Source organism: Barbatula barbatula (genome assembly GCF_947034865.1).
Source record: "Barbatula barbatula genome assembly, chromosome: 23".
NCBI classification, from domain to species: Eukaryota; Metazoa; Chordata; class Actinopteri; order Cypriniformes; family Nemacheilidae; genus Barbatula; species Barbatula barbatula.
Window position 1 is genome coordinate 9,831,123 of NC_136786.1, and position 20,774 is coordinate 9,851,896.

At 37.7% G+C, this 20,774-nt stretch overlaps 1 protein-coding gene across 1 annotated transcript in view; it reads right to left on the reverse strand.

The window, feature by feature from the left end:
- The window catches only part of pard3aa (par-3 family cell polarity regulator alpha, a), a 348,067-nt gene extending 327,310 nt beyond the window's left edge, over positions 1-20,757 (reverse strand). Inside the window, exon 1 of the mRNA XM_079487989.1 lies at positions 20,393-20,757. Within this exon, the coding sequence (XP_079344115.1) occupies positions 20,393-20,512 (120 nt within the window). The 5' untranslated portion in view covers positions 20,513-20,757. The remainder of the gene's footprint in view (positions 1-20,392) is intronic.
- Positions 20,758-20,774: the final 17 nt, after the last annotated feature.

A 20,774-nucleotide genomic window follows, 5' to 3' on the forward strand; every position in this document is an offset into this window, starting at 1 on the left:
TTTTATGAAAAATACTGGTTAGTCAAATTGCCACTAACCAGTTACACCACTTGACCATGTTGCTTTTACAGCCAAAGAGCATTGTTTGTTGAATACATTGACACTGAAAATACAGCATGATGGTCAACAAGTTGAGCTGACATTTTTTATTTTGTAGGAAAAACATCAGATAACAAGAAATAATCACCCTGTAGTGTAACTACAATTGAATGGTTCAGGGTTAGAATATAAAATCTGTCATGAATGACTAATCCTCAAATCGTTTCACAACCGTAAGAGCTTTGTTCATCTTCAGAACACAAATGAAGAGAGGTGAGATCGATGAGATCAGAGAGATTTCTGACTCACCACAACGACAGCATTGCAACATACATCCAAAGCACAGAAAGTTAAAGATCGGGTAACACACTTAGTTTCTGCCAATCTCACATCAACCTTGAGTAGCTATACAGTAGTGTTGAATAGGTTGTATCTTTGAAGAGTAAGAGAGATACAGCTAATGTAGGCAGGCAGTGGGACGAAACTACAACACAAGCATACAATACATCATCGCATCATTTTTTTTTTACATTATGCACATGTGGCCGTTTTATTAAGCGTTTTCTTTTTTTCCGCTTCTCTTTACACTTCATGCGTTTTCTCCGATCAGATAGCAATCCGATCGTAAAAAGACTTTAAATGCCCTCCGAAACGCATTCGAACTGCAACGCGGTGGGGCTGTTTAGAGAATGCACTCTAAACTTACAGTCTTGAAAGAAAGACATAGGTACTTATTTGATTTAGGCAAAGAACCGACGTCTTTTTTATAATGCAGATGTAACTTTTCTTATCACTTCTGCTGCCTGAATGGATGTTTTTGTCCGAACGCAGGCTACAATTCAAATCCCCGTGCGCAACTTAAAGAAAACATTGGTTGTAATATTTCTGTCCCCATGCTTTACATTTTTAACAGAAAGTTGCCTGTTAGTAAACGCATTTTGCGACTATTTCTTATATAATAAATGTGTTTATCACGCCCATCAGAGATGTGTTTTTATCTGAATGTGAGCACCTAGAAAACTCGAAAAATAAAGATACCAAACGGTTTATATTCCTACACTTGCGAGAACGTTGCTTTGGTTACTAGTATGTCCATCATCACAAACGCAGACACAGGGAACTATCAGGGTATTCACTTCGGCATTTCAATGGGGTGGCCAATCGCGAAAGTTTGCTGTTTGTACGTGTTTGATTTATTCTGTTGTTTTTCATAATTATTTAAACAGGAAAGCTGTTATCCTCTGTTCCTATGGCTGCTATCATTTAACTTTACTTTCTAAAAAGGGAGAGGAGACACGTTCTAAATCCATTAGGTAATACACACTGTTCTTTGAAATTGTTAAATAAATCATTCTACATAGTAAATAGTAGGCATGGACAACAAGTACTTGAGTATTTGGACGCGACAGACTTTAGTTTAGAGCCCTGAATAAAACAATAAAACACAATGATGTTATACAAAAAAATGTTTTTGCAAATAAACTTTTCAAATTATTTCAAATTTTCCAGACATATTGTACAAGAAACATGAGACAAAATTGATAATTGGAAAAAACTTTCATGTGTGAACTATGAACTCTAAATATGATACGCATTCCTGAAGTAAAAATAGACTTATATTATTAGCATTTATTAAAATGTAGTAACTTGCTATATTTTGTATGTCTGCTAAGTAGGTACATTCAAAATACGAAACATTTTCAAATCCTTTTACAATGGTGGCCTAAAGTGATTTCCAACTCTGGAGAACTGATGTTTTTGACATCTTTTTATTAAAATACCTCCACTTATATTGGCACGCTTGGAAAATTGTGATGAATGATTAAGGGGGTTTGGGTTTGTTTCTAGTCACCTTGGTGTGCTCAGAAAATTTTAATATTAATGGGAATATACTTGGGAGATATTTTACTCATAAGAATTTCTAGGGGTGCCAATAATTGTGGCCAAGAGAAAAAGTTCTTCTACTTCAAAAAGTTTACCTTCAATGACATGTTGGAATTTTGTTGATGTTTTAAATAAAATATCAAAATGAGAAACAATGCAGATTAATTTTTTATAGCCTTCTTAGCAAATTTTACCAAGGGTGCCAATATTAGTGGAGGGCACAGTATATTATTAAAAATTGTATTGAAGCGTTGTATTTATTTTCCATATCTGGGGTATAAAATGAAGTTCACCGTAGAGGAAAAAGTTACTTAAACGTTTATAAAGATACATATACATACACAAAGTTTATAAAAATGTGGTTAATAACTACAAAATGAGGATCAACAATATCAATAAAAAAATAATATTGTAGTCAATGTATGCATTTTAATTTTTCAATCTATATTTTTAATTTAACCTGAGGGTGAATTTACAGCGAATACTGTATAAATATCACTTTTGGTCACTACTGCGTATTTCAAGCCCTCCCCTTTAACCACCTGTCACACAGAGACTGATTCACTCGGAAATAATTGATCGAGTCATTTGACTCTCTGAATATTTAAGTAAAATCATTATGAAAGTGACATGTGTGACATTTAGTGCTGACAATGCCGAAATAAATCTGCACTGGAAATAGCACGCTTTTTTAATAGACTCATGAATAATTTTGGATATCTCATTATGAATTAAGAAATATGAGGAAAAGGGCTAAAAACATCTTTCAATCTGAGGGTAATGTAATAGGCATTGTGAGCCATTTCACTCCTATGGCTTTCCAATCACACCGTGACTTATTTGACAGCTAGATCAATACAATTCATTGGAAATCCACAAACCTGATCCGCATGGCTTGTTTTCTCACTGTGAAAAAGAGGACGGGGAGAAAACGGCAGCACAAGGAAAGAGCAGATTTACAGGTGACTAGCAGGAAGACTTGCTGAGGGACATGTCATTTTGTGGGAGTGTGGAAGACAAAACCCGCAGGTCTGGACTTGTGTACAAACATTCTGACATGAACCTACGATGTGTTCACTTCCAACTCCCTCTCATTCACAAACAAAGTTGAAATTTTTGAGACGTCCCTCTGGACCCAATCATATGAAAACGATGACAGCTCCTTCAGGGCTTATGACAGAAGCACACTTATTTACACACAACACATTCCAGATTCTTGGTGCAAATGCACGAGGCCAAACGGAATAATAAAACCGGTTTGTCAAAGTAGAAACTGAGCACAGAAAAACAGAAAGAAAAGAAATAGTTTCTACTCTACAAAGGAAAAGTTGACTGATTCACGGAAATTCAAGGAAGTAAGGATAGTATTGGATCTTACACCTGAACTAGACTGACTCAACAGCTTTAATGCACTCTGACTGTACAGCAGGAAATCAAGTCTAATCATTGTGGGATCTTTTGTATTACATCATCATCTTTCACTTTGAATAAATGAGCTTCTACAAGACACTGTGACTGAGGCTTGTTGAAGTTGAGCCCAGCATATGAAAACTCATTTGGTTTTGTTCATCTCAGAGCAAAACTGGCTGATAACTTAAGAATATAAATGACAAATTCTATGCAAACAGTGAACATACTGAAGATGATGAAATATAACATCACAAACGTAAGTTTAGATTTATTTGGGATGTTTTCACTTGCATAATTCCGATTGTTGCATTTATGTTATTGCAGAGATTGAATTAGGTTATTATTATTATAACTATTACGGGAAAAAATCGTATCGTAGGGTTAGAGTATGCCATACACGTGAAACAATTTACAAAAAAATATATATATAAAAATATACTGTTTAAATTGTGTAAATTAAAAAAAAGTTAACATAATATTAATAGATAATATAAGATGTTTATTAAAAATAGAATTTGTTTTTAAATATTTATTGTTTTTATTAAATAATATATAGTTTATATAACCAGTAAATGATTTTAAAAGACTTTAAGTTTAACCGTTATATAATATATACTATATAATATAACTGTTTATTTGTGATATATTTACTAAGCCGCATGCATTATTTTTACAGTGCACTATGATATAAAAATAAAGGCATTTACTGCCACAGCAGGGAAAACAAATACTATGGGAGTCAACGGGGATGAGATCAGTTTGGTGACTGTTCTGCTTAACAAAAAAGAAGATTTTGGAAGAATGTCAAAGACATTTACACAGGGCTGAAACAATGATGACAGGATTTTTGGGTGGACTGTGCCTTTAAGGAAGACAGGAACGCTAACAGCGCAGTTAGATACCCAAAGCAAAACTGACAGAAGAGCAAATATCCATAATCGTCACAAAGATAACCTCAAGGAGCCTCGAGGCATTTATTGTGCATAGATTGTTGCGTCAAAGCATCCGGCCAGCAAGCTGCTTATCAGGGAGGTGTGCACTGTGCCTAAAAACACCCACTATCTCCTTCATGTTCTCTCATCTGCTATCTACTGTGACAAGCTCTTCCCATCCCTCCCACAGCAGACCCAGCTGCACACACATCAATTAACACCATCTTCTCCACCGCTTCCCTGCTCCACTGAGGGCTTAGAGAACGTGTAAGCACATAATTAGATTGTGACTACTGGGAATAAAATCAGGAGAAACAGGGAAACCGCCTCTGGTGCGTGAATGTGTTGCTTTCTTTCCTTTTATAAAATTAGCTTTTTGGCCGTTGTCTTTGTTTAAGAAATGCATTCATGATTTTAATAGTGCACTAAGGATTTTAAATGAAATGCGTAATCATAAACTGAACATTGAGTTCAGGCGTACTGGGGTGTTTACAGTAAGGTCAGTGTAATAAAACGTAACATGAAATCTGCAGAAACTGGCCTTTTTTGTGCCACTAAAGCTATTATTTTGAAGCTATTTAGACAGTCTACAATCTAAAACATCTCTCATTCCCATCCGAAAACTACAACTTCATTAGCACCAAAGTGAAAACTGAAGCGGTCACCTGTGAAAATGTTTAGCCTTGTGTGCACACCCCACATTAAATAACACATGATGTCTAATGAGTAAATCTAATGAGTTTTCTCCACGAACTTGGTCACGGGTTGACTAGCAACTAACATTTAAAAATGGTTGCGAAGAAAGCGCAAAGCGGCCTTGTCTGAATGAAAATCACTTGCATGTAAGCGACTTACAAAGAGTTCGGGAGCAATAAGCGATATGTAATACAAAGAGCAATAGTACAATAGTTGCTAATACAAAGTTAATTCAATTTTCAAGAACTTCATCGTTCTTGAATGAATCAGCTGTTTTGAACGTGTTGGTTGAATGATTCAGTGACACAAAAAAATTGCCGCTACCTACTGGCCGTTTTAGTCATATCTAAAGTAAGCCTAACATTTTCCTTTATAAGCATTGCTATAAATGCAATTAGTCGCACATTGATTGAATTAGTTCCAATGTTAATCAAAATGTATTTAATAGCAGTAAAGGTCGCTAAACATACTAGACACTGGTGTTGACGCTAGTGTGAAACTAGGCAGCAACTTAAGAATGTTGTTATGAGCGTGTTAGCGATGGTGTTGCTGCTCAGAATGGAGATGAAGATCGGCAAATAAAGGCTTGGATTTGGTTCTGAACCTCGCACTCGCACTCGCATGGATTCTGGATTATATCTGACGAATAAAATGTATTCCTTTTGTAATTATTTTACATTTTGGTTGTATTTTATGGTTCTACTGTCAGTCACAGCATGTTGGAGAAACCGCCTTTGTGTCGCATGGCAAACAAAATAAAGCTTACATGATCAGTAATGGTTAAACGATTGCAGAAATGTTATACATTTTAAGAGTATTAATTCTTGTTACTTCTAAATGAGTTTGCAGCACAAATCACACAGAACCGAAAAAATTTCATTAGAAGTAAACAAGTACACTTGCAATTAAATAAATGCAATTGAAAACATAGTGCCATTGATATGACAGCTAAATACAATATAATAAAATAAATGTTAATGCCGCGATTACGGTATGCGATATACGATACGAAGGATTCATTTGTAAATTACATGTCGTCAATACGTCAGTATTGTGCATTTAGATGCTGTAAATATGCGAGTATTTTGCATTTCAGTGTTTGTGCAAATTTAAGTAAATATACGTTTTGTAGAAACACATTTTACGCAAAATACATACAAATTCTCATGAGATCACATTACAACATACCATAACTTTAACCAAATCCAAAATTACTGTAATAACACAACTATTTAATACGATGTATGACGCTATTCTGATGTAAGATTTTCTTAAAAAGCAACAAACTAATCGAGGAAGCATCTATCGTGATTATAGCCGGTCTCATTGTTGAATTCATTACCCAGAATTTCCCATACATCCACACACACTCAGGCATCCAACACACAAACTCACTGGTTAATGATTAATAGAGGCTTTGGGGGTCTTATTTGCATTAACCACAATCCATAAGGCTTCTGCCTCCATAGCAGATGACCCAACTGAAATTCTGAGCATGTCAATTAAGGCAGACAAAAGCATCATTAGTGTCATTGTGACAGAATGCAGGTCTGGGCCATACACACAGTGTTTGTATATGACAAATCAAATGAAAACATGTGAATTTAAATCAACCTGATTAAACTGAATTTGGATGTGGAGTTTAAAGTAGTTCATATATTTTATAAGGTTGAAAATACAATTTGCAACATTAAACTTCAGAATATATAATACAGTGTTTCTCTTACAAAAATGAACCACGGTTTAAGTACAGTTTTGTGGTTTTATGTGTAGTAAAACCATAGTAGCCACATATTTATTATGCCTGCACCACAATACCCTGTGTATATCTGCATGGATATATTAATATTTATGATATATCATTAATATATAAATACATTTATAAAATATAAATTAAGTGTAAAAAAAATCACTTTTGTATGTGTTTATAAATTCAAAATGAATAGGCACAGTATACAAAAAAATTATTCTGGATGCGATTAATCATAGTTATTAAAGGTTCAAGGTCTCTCTTTAATGGTATCATGAGATCCAACTATATTAGTCAAGACTGTTGGCAGTATCGTGTCCCTAAACAATAATTATCATACACTAGGGTTATTGCCACATGGGTATTAAAGAACCATACCAACAAACATTAGATTCATAGCAGTGAGCCAGCCAATATGCTAACTGTTATTTACCACAAGACGACACAAAGCTACATTTGGTTTCAAATTCCAAAACGGTTACGTTATTACTTGATATAAAAGACGATGCCAGACCCCTAAACCACACAATGAGAAAGGCCTCATTCATGAAACACGAGCACAGAACGCATGTTTGTGTATATCGTTCGTAAAGTCGTTCCTACGTAAATTTTCGAATTCAAAATGTTAGTTGGTACGAAATAATTTGCTGCTCCCTACCACGTGTAAATGGTGTGAAAATATTAAAACGTCCTGTATTCTTTTAGACATACTGTGTATCTTAATGATATTTCACAAGTTCTTTTGCTCGGTCTTTCTTTAGTTTTTTGCTCTTTAATTAAAATGTATTTCACGTCATAGTCCCTTTTTACACAGCCGTCCAATCACAGTGGAGGAGGGGCGGGACAAACACTACATTGTCCAACCATCATACGCGACAATGGAGAGCTTAAAATTGTTGGTTACTGAATTTTTATATTCAGGAATATTTTTAAAAATAAGATACACGAAACGTGTTACTGCCGTATATATTCAAAATCACAGCAACCAATGAGTCTCCGGAAAAAACACAACCTCCAAAGCGCTCAAGTGTCACTGGCTGGTCGTTGTCAGAAGTGCACCATACATTTTTTCACTTGGCTACAAATGTTTTGGTGGACACATGTTAATTAAGTAATTAAGTGTTTCTTATGCATTTAAGCAATATAACGTGCCAAACCTGAGAATGGAATCCAAGGGGATCCACAGCATTCCTAGATATTCATATTCATAGGCAAGGATCATGCTCATTATGAATGAGCGTGCATGCACGCGTTATATACGAATGACTGTATATACGAATGATTCATTAACATACACATGCTTTACTATCAAATCTGACGTTTACGAAGTATTTGTGAATCCGGAGGAGAGTTTTCGGGAAGGTCAGTTTTACACGCAAATTACTCCGATTTCATGAATGAGGCCCATTGAAAACATATTAGAAAAATATTATGGAAATGCAACAATACAGCAACTGGAACAAAAATTGTGTATATTGTGTAGCCATTGACCTAAATTTTGATACCATTGTGTTTTTGTACCGACGTGTCCATTTGGGATTTAAGGTGAAAATATGAAAACATCAAAAATAATTCATGCATTTTTCTTCAATACTTGTCTTTGTCTTGAGATTCCAAAATTTATATTTATCTATTTCTATTAATATATATCTCATTTTGAAACCAAACTCTTCATATATAGCTAGAAATGAGAAAATATGGTAACATCCAAAAGTTGCATCTCAACTGAGTGAGTACGACATAACTAGTCTTTTTGAGGTACAAAAATCAACTTTCTTCTTCCTGACAAAGATTTGCGTTTCCAAAAAGGGTGAACAGTAGTTAATAACCTCTAATCCTCTTTGGGTGTGCTGTCCAATTCCTTCAAGTGACCTCTCACCTGAGGAAACAGTTCCTCAAGAAAGCTGTTAGACGGAGATGATCAGTTAATCAGGGTTTTCCTCGAGGAGAAAAAAAATACCTCAGAACTGCACCTCTGACCGCAGGTTAAGCTGTTGACAATATGTAAAGAAATCACACCCACGAGGGCACGTCCGACAAGCTGCAACAGAGCTGGCGAAATATTTGACTTATGCTACAACATGTTCACATCGTCCCCTGCTGTAGGCGCAGGCCTGTCATTTCCACACAGATCATTTTGCAACACCTACAGATCAAAACAGATGCATGTCGGAATGCTGCAATGCCAAAGAACAACACATTTTTCAATAATGTGAAAACACATTTTCTTTTCTACGTGTTTAGCAAACATTGGAAAGTTTTGAACGTTTTGTTGACTGTTGACCACGAATTGACAAAAACACACAGATTTCTTGTTTGTTAGCCTTGACAGCTATCGAATTTTTGTTTAGGAGAGCACAGCTGCTGTTTATAAAAGTCCATTTGTAATAACTTTTGAGCTGTAAAAATTTAGACGACACGTGTTTGCACACTAGTAAGCGTGCGATAGTTCATATATTTTGTAATAACCTTAAATATTAAATTCTGCACATCACTTATAACCATTGCTTGTTTAACCAACAAAATATTTATTTTTAATAAAAATAAAATTTATATTTAATAGAAGAAGTTATAAGGTGAGGCACGTCGTCTTTATACAACACGGGCTGCCCAAAGAAATGTTTTTATAGAGCACAGACACACATCTTCTTTATGAACCACGGGCTGCGCAGACACGCATCTTCTTTATGAACCACGGGCTGCGCAGACACGGATCTTCTTTATGAACCACGGGCTGCGCAGACACGCATCTTCTTTATGAACCACGGGCTGCGCAGACACCAGTCTTCTTTATACAACACGGGCTGCCCAAACAAATGTTTTTATAGAGCACAGACACGCAATTTCTTTATGAACCACGGGCTGCGCAGACAAGCATCTTCTTTATGAACCACGGGCTGCGCAGACACGCATCTTCTTTATGAACCACGGGCTGCGCAGACACCAGTCTTCTTTATACAACACGGGCTGCGCAGACACCAGTCTTCTTTATACAACACGGGCTGCGCAGACACCAGTCTTCTTTATACAACACGGGCTGCGCAGACACCAGTCTTCTTTATACAACGCGGGCTGCACAGACATGCGTCTTCTTTATACAACATAGGTAAATTATTAAATCCTTTTCATTTTTGTGCAAACAAGGCAAAACAAAAACACAACCTTAAGAAAGAACATCAAATCTATAATTTTGCCATGGAGTTTCTCCGTGTAGGAGTTGTGCACTTTCTTCTCTGCAGAAACAGCAATGGAAATGTGTACATCAAATCAAGTGGAAAAGCAGATTTTCGGGATAAGATCTATGTGGAAAGATCATAATAAACTCATCAAAAAGAGGCCTCTGTCTGACACTTTTAAGTGCACTCCATTTCAAAAGCTTACTGGTGACACTTGAAAAGCATCAAATGACTTTTCCTACACAGAGTGGTTTTATAGAGTTAACTCTGACTGGTGGCTTCTGAACTGTCCTTGTGAATCAAAGTATTGCTGACACTTTCCATCCAACTAGATAAAAAACAAAGCATGAAGGTCAAATCTTTTTCAACGAATCTAGGAAAAAGACACGCTTAATCTTTGCAGACTGTACATCCTACTGTAGGTCCATTTTTGACAACAGCGCAGCGGCTCCCTTACACACAGGAAGCAATGAATCAAAATCAAATGCTCCTGTGAGGTAAGAGCTGAGAGGAGAGAGGAAAGTGAGATCATATTGATGTAAATGGAAACATGAAGGCATTGGGTAATGGGAATTAATATGAATGAATGCCGCAAGGATTGTTAAAACTTTGGAAAAGTCTGGAAGTACTGATGCATTATGGGATATATTTTCTAGACTCCCAGGGGTTTCTTAGTTACTCAGTGTGTGTCGTGTATTTACATTCCAGAGGGCACCAGTGGAAAAGTGAAACACTTTCAAACAAACATGTGAATGGTATCTGTTAATGAGTCACAGGGTAACCGCAGTCAGGGGCGGTGCCAAAGCAAGCAGGGGGCGTGGCTTGGAGTAGGTGTTTGCAAAAGGAAATATAGGTCTTAAAAGGGCCACACATCTAAAATAAGCCCTTCCATGTCCATTATTTACATATCTACACTTCCTCTGTTTATAGAAACCATGTAGGAGAGAGAGATACAGAGAGAGAGAGAGAGAGGGCCATTACCAGTCTTTTCGCATAGAGATGTGCTGTCGGGCCGAAGAAAATAGACACTGGCATCTACCAAAGCTTATCTACTGTAACACAGCAGAACGATAGCAATTTGTTTGTTTGGTTTGCTGTTCCCGCCAAAATACACAGCGACACCACTACATGAAAAGTGGTTCGGAAAGACGCCCATTGATGTCTGCCACTCTTATCCAAGGCTACAGTTGCTTTTTATAACTTGCCATTAAAGAGACTTGTGTTTGCCATGGAGCTCAACCAATGACACACGCTGTAAACAACAAACACACACTTAAAGAATCGATACTAGCTGGCATCAAAGTGCACTTTTGCGCCAGAAATGAGTCCCAAAAGAAACAGTCATTTAGGATATTCAAACTAACCCTGAGTCAGAGTTTAAAAGCACTTCAGAAAAGTATTGTAGTGCATGCCTGTGGTGTGGACATTTCTGGAATATTGCAGTACTAAACTCATTTACATTATCTGCTACTGTCAACAGTGTCCAATTTGCATTAAGAATGATATCAAATATAGAGTCGGAGGAATTAGGTTTTGATAATAACACATAGGCTAAAACAGTAATCTACATGAACAAATCCTGAATATAATCCCACCAATGTACCACGGCATTCTAAACCTATTAGCCGTAAAACCACTGCCCGACATCAACATGACCTCCTGGGCTGATCACCTTGTTACACAGATCTGTGAGCAGTGCTGTCACCGGTTCAAGATCTGCTGAGCTCGGGTGAACACGTTCATGTTGCTTTTTTGCAGAACAAACAGGACATAGGGATGCAATGATGTGAGCTTTGAAAACGCAACATTTTTGTTTCTCTCAAAAATTTTGAATTGATAATTAACATCTGGCATTGTACAAATACAATTTTGATTAAAAAGCAAACCATCGGCATTTAAAATCTTAGCATTCGAACAACAGTCGACATGGAGACAGCAAGATCAAGGGCAGTGCATTGGGGGATGCAGAATCAGTTTTCTGGTTGTAAACTGAACATTCTGGCAAATATCATAAACTACAATAATCTTTATTTTCCATTCATGCAGATATTGTTTATAGGGATGCTCATATTGACCGTTTAACCGTTAACCGATAGTAAATATTTTGACCGCTTAATACTATCAGTTAAACAATTTAAAATATATGTTTATTATATGTGACATTTTCTATCTTCCCGGCATTTCTACACCGCAGCGAAATGAAGCTCAGCAAAGCAAAGCTAATAGCAGAGTTACTTCAAGGGCATTTCGGTGCTAGCACTTAAGTTATCCTTTACATAAACTTATCTCATGGATGCTTAGCATCAGCAGCCTCCCGTGCCCTTTGGAAAGGAGGAGAAAACTTTCTTTCTTTTAGACGTGACATGTGAAATATGAATAAGTAATAAATAATGTTTGTATATAATGCGTTTACAGCAGATCGGATTTATGTCTGTTTAGCTTAAACAGATTTATGTGGCCAAGTGCCCTCTTTGGCTGTTAATCCTGGTTGGTGGAAAGCTTCTCATCAGAAACACGTCAACCAGATTGATGTGAACTCATCCAAGAGGTCTTTCAAAATCTTTACTATTTCCAATATATGAGAGAAAGCTTGATCGGTGTACTTTACACTTTTTACCTAAACTAGCAAATTCATATTAAGATAGCAAATAGAGATGTAACAATATCAAAATCTCACTATACGTGAATACCTTGGTATAAACGCCACAGTACAATATTTATTGGAATATTTAAAATGACAAATGATGATATCGTAACGTGCCATATAAGCATCCTCTTTTCTTTATTCTCTAATCATAACTGTTGCTAAGAGGTATGAGTTATAGTATGAGACGGGTCAAATTACCTAAATAACCCTTTTATAAAAAAGATTATTGCACCAGATGGACCATGACAAAGCAGGGCTCCAGGCGAAACAATCAGTCAAGGAGCCATTGGCTCCTATGGTGGAAAAACCAGGCGCCAAAATGTTTTTTAAGAGCCACAAAACATGAAATTGTAACTACTTATAGTTATCCTGTTGTATATAAATCATGTAAAAAAACAAGTAGTTTTTCCTCATAAGAAAGTACATACAGAATCTTTTCATGTTAATTCTGAAGTCAAATTTGGGAAATTCTTTGGAATAGTATCAAATGTGTTTACATTTGTCCACAAATATAATTGTGTTCAAATAGTCTTAAAATGCTGCCTGTCTATACTGTGCATTTGAATGCAGTTGATAGCAGATTTGTTTCTGCTTATTTAAAAAGAGAAATTGATTTATGCTAAAACGCCAAATTTGAACTCTGAATTCATCTGAACCAACAGAAAAGGTGCATGTCAAGACCATATTAATATATATTGTATGTATATACTTATACAGAGTTCAAATACTCTTTAAGAGTATTAAAGAGTAAAGATTTTATTGCTAATAGAGATTAAAGCACACAAAGGGCTTTTGTTAATATGGTATTATGTTGATTTTAGTTTGTAATAATGAGATTTTTCCGCAAAGATAACTTGCAGAATTTGCATATTGTTGTTCTAACTTTGAACGGATTTTAAATGATCCAGTGGTGTCTCAAGTAATAGACTGATAAGTTACGTTCCCTGAACTTCTCCGTGGTTAGTTTCGTTTTAAACGTCTCAAATATTACATTGTTCGTCCTCGGGCTCACTAAAATCTGTCATAGCAAATAGTGCATCATAGTAATGCGCTCATGTTGTGTTTGTATATCCATGTAGTTTTCTGCCGAAAACGTATTGGGCTCTGGAGAGAGAGCAGAGCGCTGGTGCTCCTACTACAAGATATGAGAGTCGAGCGCTCCTACAAGGATAGTCTGTCGCTAGAGCAACTCTTGGGGTCGGGGAATTGCCAAAATATACCTTTGCAAATTAATATTTTTGGTTGCAAATGCGATCGTTTTAGTCACAGTCTGGAGCACTGCAAAGGTAACATCTATAATTTTTTCTGACATAGGCCCGGAAAAGACTTAGTATTGTTTCATACCGTCATGTGACCACGATAATATTGAGACAATTTTGCTATTGCGATAACACAATAACGATAATATTGTAACATCCCTAAAGGCAAATAATAAAAGGTACAACATATATTTTCATAAAACATTTCATAGCTTCAGCGGAGACATGTAATGAATAAATGAATAATTATCTAAAGCATCATAACATTATCTATCTGTATCAGTTTCATTTAAACAGCCAACAATTTCTTGGCGTGGAAAGCAATCACAGTCATATAATAAAATGCCTTTCAGACATACAATTAATCTTGGAGGTTTTGGAGGCAAACACAGCATTGATGCTGTCTGTACTTGTGGCTTCACATTATGTTTCCCTGAGGATAATAAATGATTACTCAGAAAACAGCAATACCACTTGATGTTGCCCCACCAAACCATAATTCTTAACAGATCACTTGTTATTCATTATGATTGTATCATTCTCCTTAGTAAATTCTCGGTTTACTCCCTCTTATCTTACTCATTATATATACAGCCTTTTCACAGCACGCAAGACAAAACAGGTCAATAAGATTCTAAGTAATGAAACAGAGACATGTGAATATTCACAATACGTAGAACAATGCACACTACGGTTTAACACATGAAACCTTGTGCTAGATCTCTGTCCTTCAGTTAAATCCACCTACACTTTCTCTTCATATCAGTAGCTGAAGGTCCAAGGTCAGCAGAGTCTCAGAAAGTGAGACTGAAAGTGATAATTGGTCGCTGGGGAAACCCTGTCAAGAGAGGATGAGCGATGCTCTTTTTTCGCAAACAAATGGAGCTTTATAAGGTTATAGGGTGGACACAAAAGGGGCGGTGTTTTACGCGCCCCCCCTAAATGGGTGGACAAATAGAGACTGCAGATTTAAACAGCAGGGGATCCGTCACGCCTGTCCAATGCAACGGATCCACAGACCCCACACGGAGAAGGGCTTCACAGCGGCTGTGAATCATTGAGACTGGTCAATGAACAGCCCATGAGCTTTCACATTCAGATGAATACAATTACACAGACAATTATGTATGAATCGAGCGCTGAATGTTAATGTCACTGAATGCGTTGCTACATAACCTTAGGGTCACATCGTGGTGTTCTGTGCCTTATGAGTTTTGACAACAAGTACAGTAATCGATTCGGCCATTACAAGTGTATCGACAGATGACAATAATGTAATAATACTTTCAGTGCTCATTCCCAGAGGTCACACCCACTACCACTGCTGAAAGAATAAATGCTGTTTGTGACATAATACTTATAGAATATATAAACATTCATCTTGTGAAAACAGGCAACATGCATCCAGGATCATTTATATGTATCATAAAAACTAAAAAATATATATAAAGGGTAAACTATCCCTTTAAAGGTCCAATTTGTAATTTTTTGGAGAATCTATTGACAGAGATTCAATTTAATACACATAACTATGTGTTCAGAGGTGTATAAAGATCTTACATTATGAATCGTTGTGTTTTTAATCACCTTAGAGCGATTTCTATCTACATACAATATGACTGCATGTCTCCTTACATGGAATTCATAACCAATCTTCCAACCCGTTTGATTGAGTATCGAGTATATTTCTGTTGTGTTTCCGGACATTCAAACATGGTGCTTGGATATTTGAATCCATAAACATTTATTAAATTGTTACTTTTGCAAATGAAAAAATAAATGCGTCTAAACGGACAAACTACGTGACAACATCTTATGATCCGTGTCAGCCTCCGTAGTAAAGGGAGCGGTGGAGCAAGCCATTGGTAGCAATTCGCAACCTCATCACCGCTAGATGATGCTAATTTCCATACTTTCCCAAATGTTTTAACTCTAACGCTCCGATCACACAGGACGGTGTTAACGCTCGACGGAGGGCGTGTCTGAAGTGTGGCTTACGTGATCGTCATCGTGACAACAGCCAGTTAAATTGTTCTCCGGTCTTGCATGAAAGCAATTGGCTTGTGCCTGCACTAGGTTATTTGCATAAGGTGATCAGATTGGCTGCACCTGCGTTGGCGCTTGAAAAGTTGAGAAATGTTCAACTTCCTGCCACAAGCAATGTCAGTGAAGCGACGCCGATGGACCCACAATTCAGTTCGGCAACACATGACCTCACCCATTCAAAGTAAATGAGAAGCGTTGACGCTGACGCTCCGTGTGAATCCAGCGTAAGAGCGACCAACATCTATCTTTTCACATGTTTTATAAAGCGTGTAAGACATGCATTTCATTTCACTTTGTCATTTTCTAACATTACACTGTACATATCTTGGCATCACATCAGTAACAATCTTTCCTGCTCTCTGATTATCGGAATATGAAACATATCGAGCTGTCAGATTATACAATGGCTCTAAACTGAATCAAAGACCTCTTAAACATGAAGGTCAAATTACAATACAATACAATGAAACCTACACTGTAACCGATCTAATGCTTCTACAGTGATCTGAAGCAAGGTACAAAATAATGCATCAACGCTGGAGGAAACACGCCGAGCATTGAAGCCACTGTCCTTCTCTAATCTCATTGGTTGTCTACCGCTTAAGCAGAAACATAGACATTTTAATGACTTCTAGTTGCCACATGATCACTTTTATTTATGTGACAGTAATACAACAAATAAAAACGTAAACGCCATGATCTCTCAATCTGTCAGATTTATACATCTTGGCAGCAAGTAACAGCACGATGCATTTCATAATGTGCTACTTGAAAACAGATCAAAGGTTTCGGGGTCAATAAGTAATTTAACATTATGAATAAAATTTTCAATGATGGGCTTATCTCTTCCCAACATGCTCCAACAAGTAAGTGCTATTTTTCAATTGTTGGCTACTACACAAGTTATAAAAAGAACGTTTTGCTTTCGAAATATCTTATATATTTTGAGAAATGTTGTTTTGGGTCCATACAATGGAAGTCAATGGGGTTCAATATTGTTTGGATATGCTGTCTTCGGTTGTGTTCTGCAGAAGAAAGAAAGTCATACAGGTTTGATATTGCATTGGGATGAGTAAACCATGCAAGATTTTTCATTTTTAAGTGAACTACCCCTAAAACATGCATTTCAGAAGTGAAGGTCCTTGCACAGAAGTCTTTAAAAGAAGGGATTTCCGATCCCAGAGTCAAAGTTCATCTACAATTTCCCTCAGTTAGACACATCCAGATGTATGTGACTCATTAATGCAATGTATGGTTTGGAAGCACCTGTGTTGAATTACAGCCATATGTTCTGTTGGATTAAACATTGGGCATGAGGTCTGATCTCGACTGACCGCTGATCTGATCCCATCAGTAACCATCACATGTGCTTCTGTTATTAAAGAGCAACAGGGGCTCGCAAAGATCAAAGCAACACAAATAATTTAACCTTGAGCTTGTCTAGTCACAACTGGCAGATATTTCAAGCCCATGCTACTTTGTCCGCTTTATTTATTAAAGAAGAATCGTGTCAGTTTCCATACCTAGAAAATACTGAGGCAAATTTCTAAAAACCTACATATGCAAATCTCCCTTTATTGAGTGAAAACCTATAGGCTATGCCTAATTGTTTCCTCATAGAAACAAAAATGAATAGATAGTCTCCAGGTTTTCTCCAAGATTCCTTTCTGCAGCCACTTACACAATACTGGATTTATATCGACTCACAGGATAGTCAATGGAAAGACTGCAGACAAGAGTCTTGAGATAAAGGAGGAAACGATTGAGCGTCCTAAATACAGAACTTAAATTATTAAAGATCGCATATCACAGGCAGTTTCAGCCAATCTCATATTAATCTTGTCTTATTTACGGAGAAAATTGATTTTGATCAAATGTATACAGCTGTACGATTATTTCCAGAAAAACACGAGCTGCTAGAGGTGGGACTAGTGGGGAAAGTGGGATGGAACTACAGCACAAGCCAAGAACACATCATCACATTAATCCATATTTTTTACATTATAACACGTACACGCCGATTGCCAACAAAATACAGACGTATGACTTAGTTTGACTTACAGCGTGCCGTTCATGTCATGCATATTTTAGCACTGTGACGGCGCCATCTATCAGTTTCAAATGATCTCCAAATCCAGCGTTATAGCCTCCGTTTATATAACATCCATCACTGAAATGCCGTGAACAAACATACACACCTAAACTTCACTATCGCAAGAGCGGGTCTCGTTCAGCGGTTGGTTTGTGGGCGGTGCCTAGCCGTGCTTTTCCGGGAGAATGGATAATACAAGGAATAGTATCCCTGTGACGACACAGGGATCCAGAATTATAAAAAACCTTCCGAAACAAGCTGGAATGCTGGGGGAGTGTATCAAGTACAGACCTACGTCATACGTCCAACTCGTTTATTAACAAGTTGACCATGTTAAGCATGAGAAGCCAGCACGTTTAACAGTGTAAAGAAGTCGCAATGCGTGACATAGCTTGATACCCGATCTTTAAGGTTATCGATGAAGAGATACATCTCTCTATAGATCCCAGGGTAATTCACCCTTCTCACACTGTCGCTTACGCAGCACATCAGTGATCCAAAAAGCCTGCTTAGATCCATCCTCAGAATGAAGTGTGCTCTGGAGTAAGCATGCAGCAGTCCTCTGAGAAAACCTAAGTCAGGCTTGGATCAATAGCCGGATGCCGTTACTCTGCTGAGCTAGAGGTACAAGGTGTGCCTGCTGAGCCATGCAAGCATGGGTGTGGGGTTGGTGCATGTGTTTAGTGCATGCTTTTAGTGCAAGTATGTGCCGTCTGCAATTACACCCTGTTTTTATACACAACTTTTAACATATGCACAAGTTCACACAAACACATTGTCCTTTTGGTGTCCCAAGCATTTCAACAAGGAGCCAAATACTGTCGTCAAACAAAGACTGCGCAGCCAGCCTATTCCCAAAGAAAAGAAAACTCTCAGAATAATTATTTTCCATGTGAAAACGTTCTCTGTAAAAAGGGAAATATCCCGGCGAAACCAGCTTTGCTTGACCAAACTATACACAGCCAAAAGAACCGAAATACTTGGACGTGTCACCAATGTTAACAAAAGATCTGGACAGGAATAATGACACTGATGCCAAACATTTAAGACACACAAGAGCCTCTTTTAAAGCACAATACAGCTTGTAGCAATGCATAATGAGTGAGAATACTCAACTTAATGAGTAAACAGACAAACCTTTGAGCATTGAGCTGGAAAAAACATCCTTTACATTCAAATCATGCAAATTGTACAAGCCTATAACCTCGAAAGAAATATAACATCGTGTACATACGTGTACACACTTTTCTACAGGTGGCTGCTTTGGTTTTTAATATCTTGCTTGCACATGAAGACGAAGCCCAACATTAATGTACTTAAAGGACCAGTTCACCCAAAAATGAAAATTCTGTCTTCTTTACTCACCCAAGACTTGTTCCAAATCTGTAGAGAGATTTGGACGAATGCTTTTAACTAAAAAGTTTTTGCCCCCTTTGACTAAACCATTTCTTGGTTATGTTGGAACACAAAGAAGAAACTTTGAAGAATGTTGTACAGCAAACAGTTCTGGGGCACTTCTGTCTGTCATTTTTCCTACTACTATGTATGTTAGTCAACGGTGCCCCATAACCGTTGGGTTACAAGCATTCCTCCAAAATATCTTCCCCTGTAATGTACACAGATCTGGAACCACTGTAAGGTAAATGATGACAAATTGTTTGTTTTGGGCGCCATCAAGACACGTTATGAGTCTGCACTACATGCCTCCATTTGGTTTTATGTCCACTAACCAGTAGATACATGTCAATTGTAACAGTTTCATCCATCTGACCAATGATTTATTTAAACAGGTCCTATATTCAGACAAAAAACAACGTGTATTCATTCGTGTCTACTTCCTTTGGTCACTCGTGTACCCAGCTGAGGTGAAGTGTCTTTCTCAAGGGCACAAACGTGACAGCTCGCCAATCAACTCTTGAAAGGAGTGTGAACCTACAACCTTTCACACAGCAGCCTTGGAACTACTACACGACACATCTCAGTCTTTTCTGCTAAAGGTGACACGAATAAACGTGCACAATCCACGCGAACGGACCAAACGTGTCCGTCAACAACCCTTCCTGGAGTTTCCAGTCGTCCGTCTGTGAACATCTCGTTGTCCCTTTTGCAAACATCGTAATGCATCTCGCTGTCACGCACGAACGTTCGTCTCGCAATGCAGCATCTAAAGTAAAGTTTTACACGGACGCGCGCGTGTGCGCGCCGAAGTTGCAACAATGCAACAAACAAACCATTCACACAGATATGCAGCACATTGCAATAAACGTACGCCGCGTATATACAACCGCAAAGAAAACACTCAGTCAGGAATATGAAAAACATCGTCTTTCTCTCTCTCTCTCTCTCTCTCTCTCTCTCTTTCCCTCTCTTCCCTGTTCGTTCTTCCAGAAAAAGCGCCATGTTGAGCGAAGCGTTGGAGTTGACACGCTGTTTCCCGACAACAATATAAAACTCGACTCACCTTGGCGATGGCTTTCTTATATCGCATTGCCGCTTGCTGAATAAGATTGTGGATTTTGATATTCCCATCCCCACAGGGAACGACCACTCGGGTCCTTCCGAAACACACTGTCACTTTCATATTCGCCCAATATTCCCAATGACTCCGAGGGGAAGCGCGTGAAGTGCGTTACTCTTCAGGCAGAGTCGGTACGCGTCGATAACATTGTATCCGGAAAGGTTAAAAGCGGGTTAAAAGCGGGATAAATCCTCATATTTTGTTGCCCAGGTGGGTCTGGATCACCTGTTCGGCGTGCGTCTCGAGCGAAGTGGCCGTGGGTTGGGCTTCTGAGTGGATACGCGCCTCACTGACTCATTTTTCAACTCCACAGCACCGTCTCTCT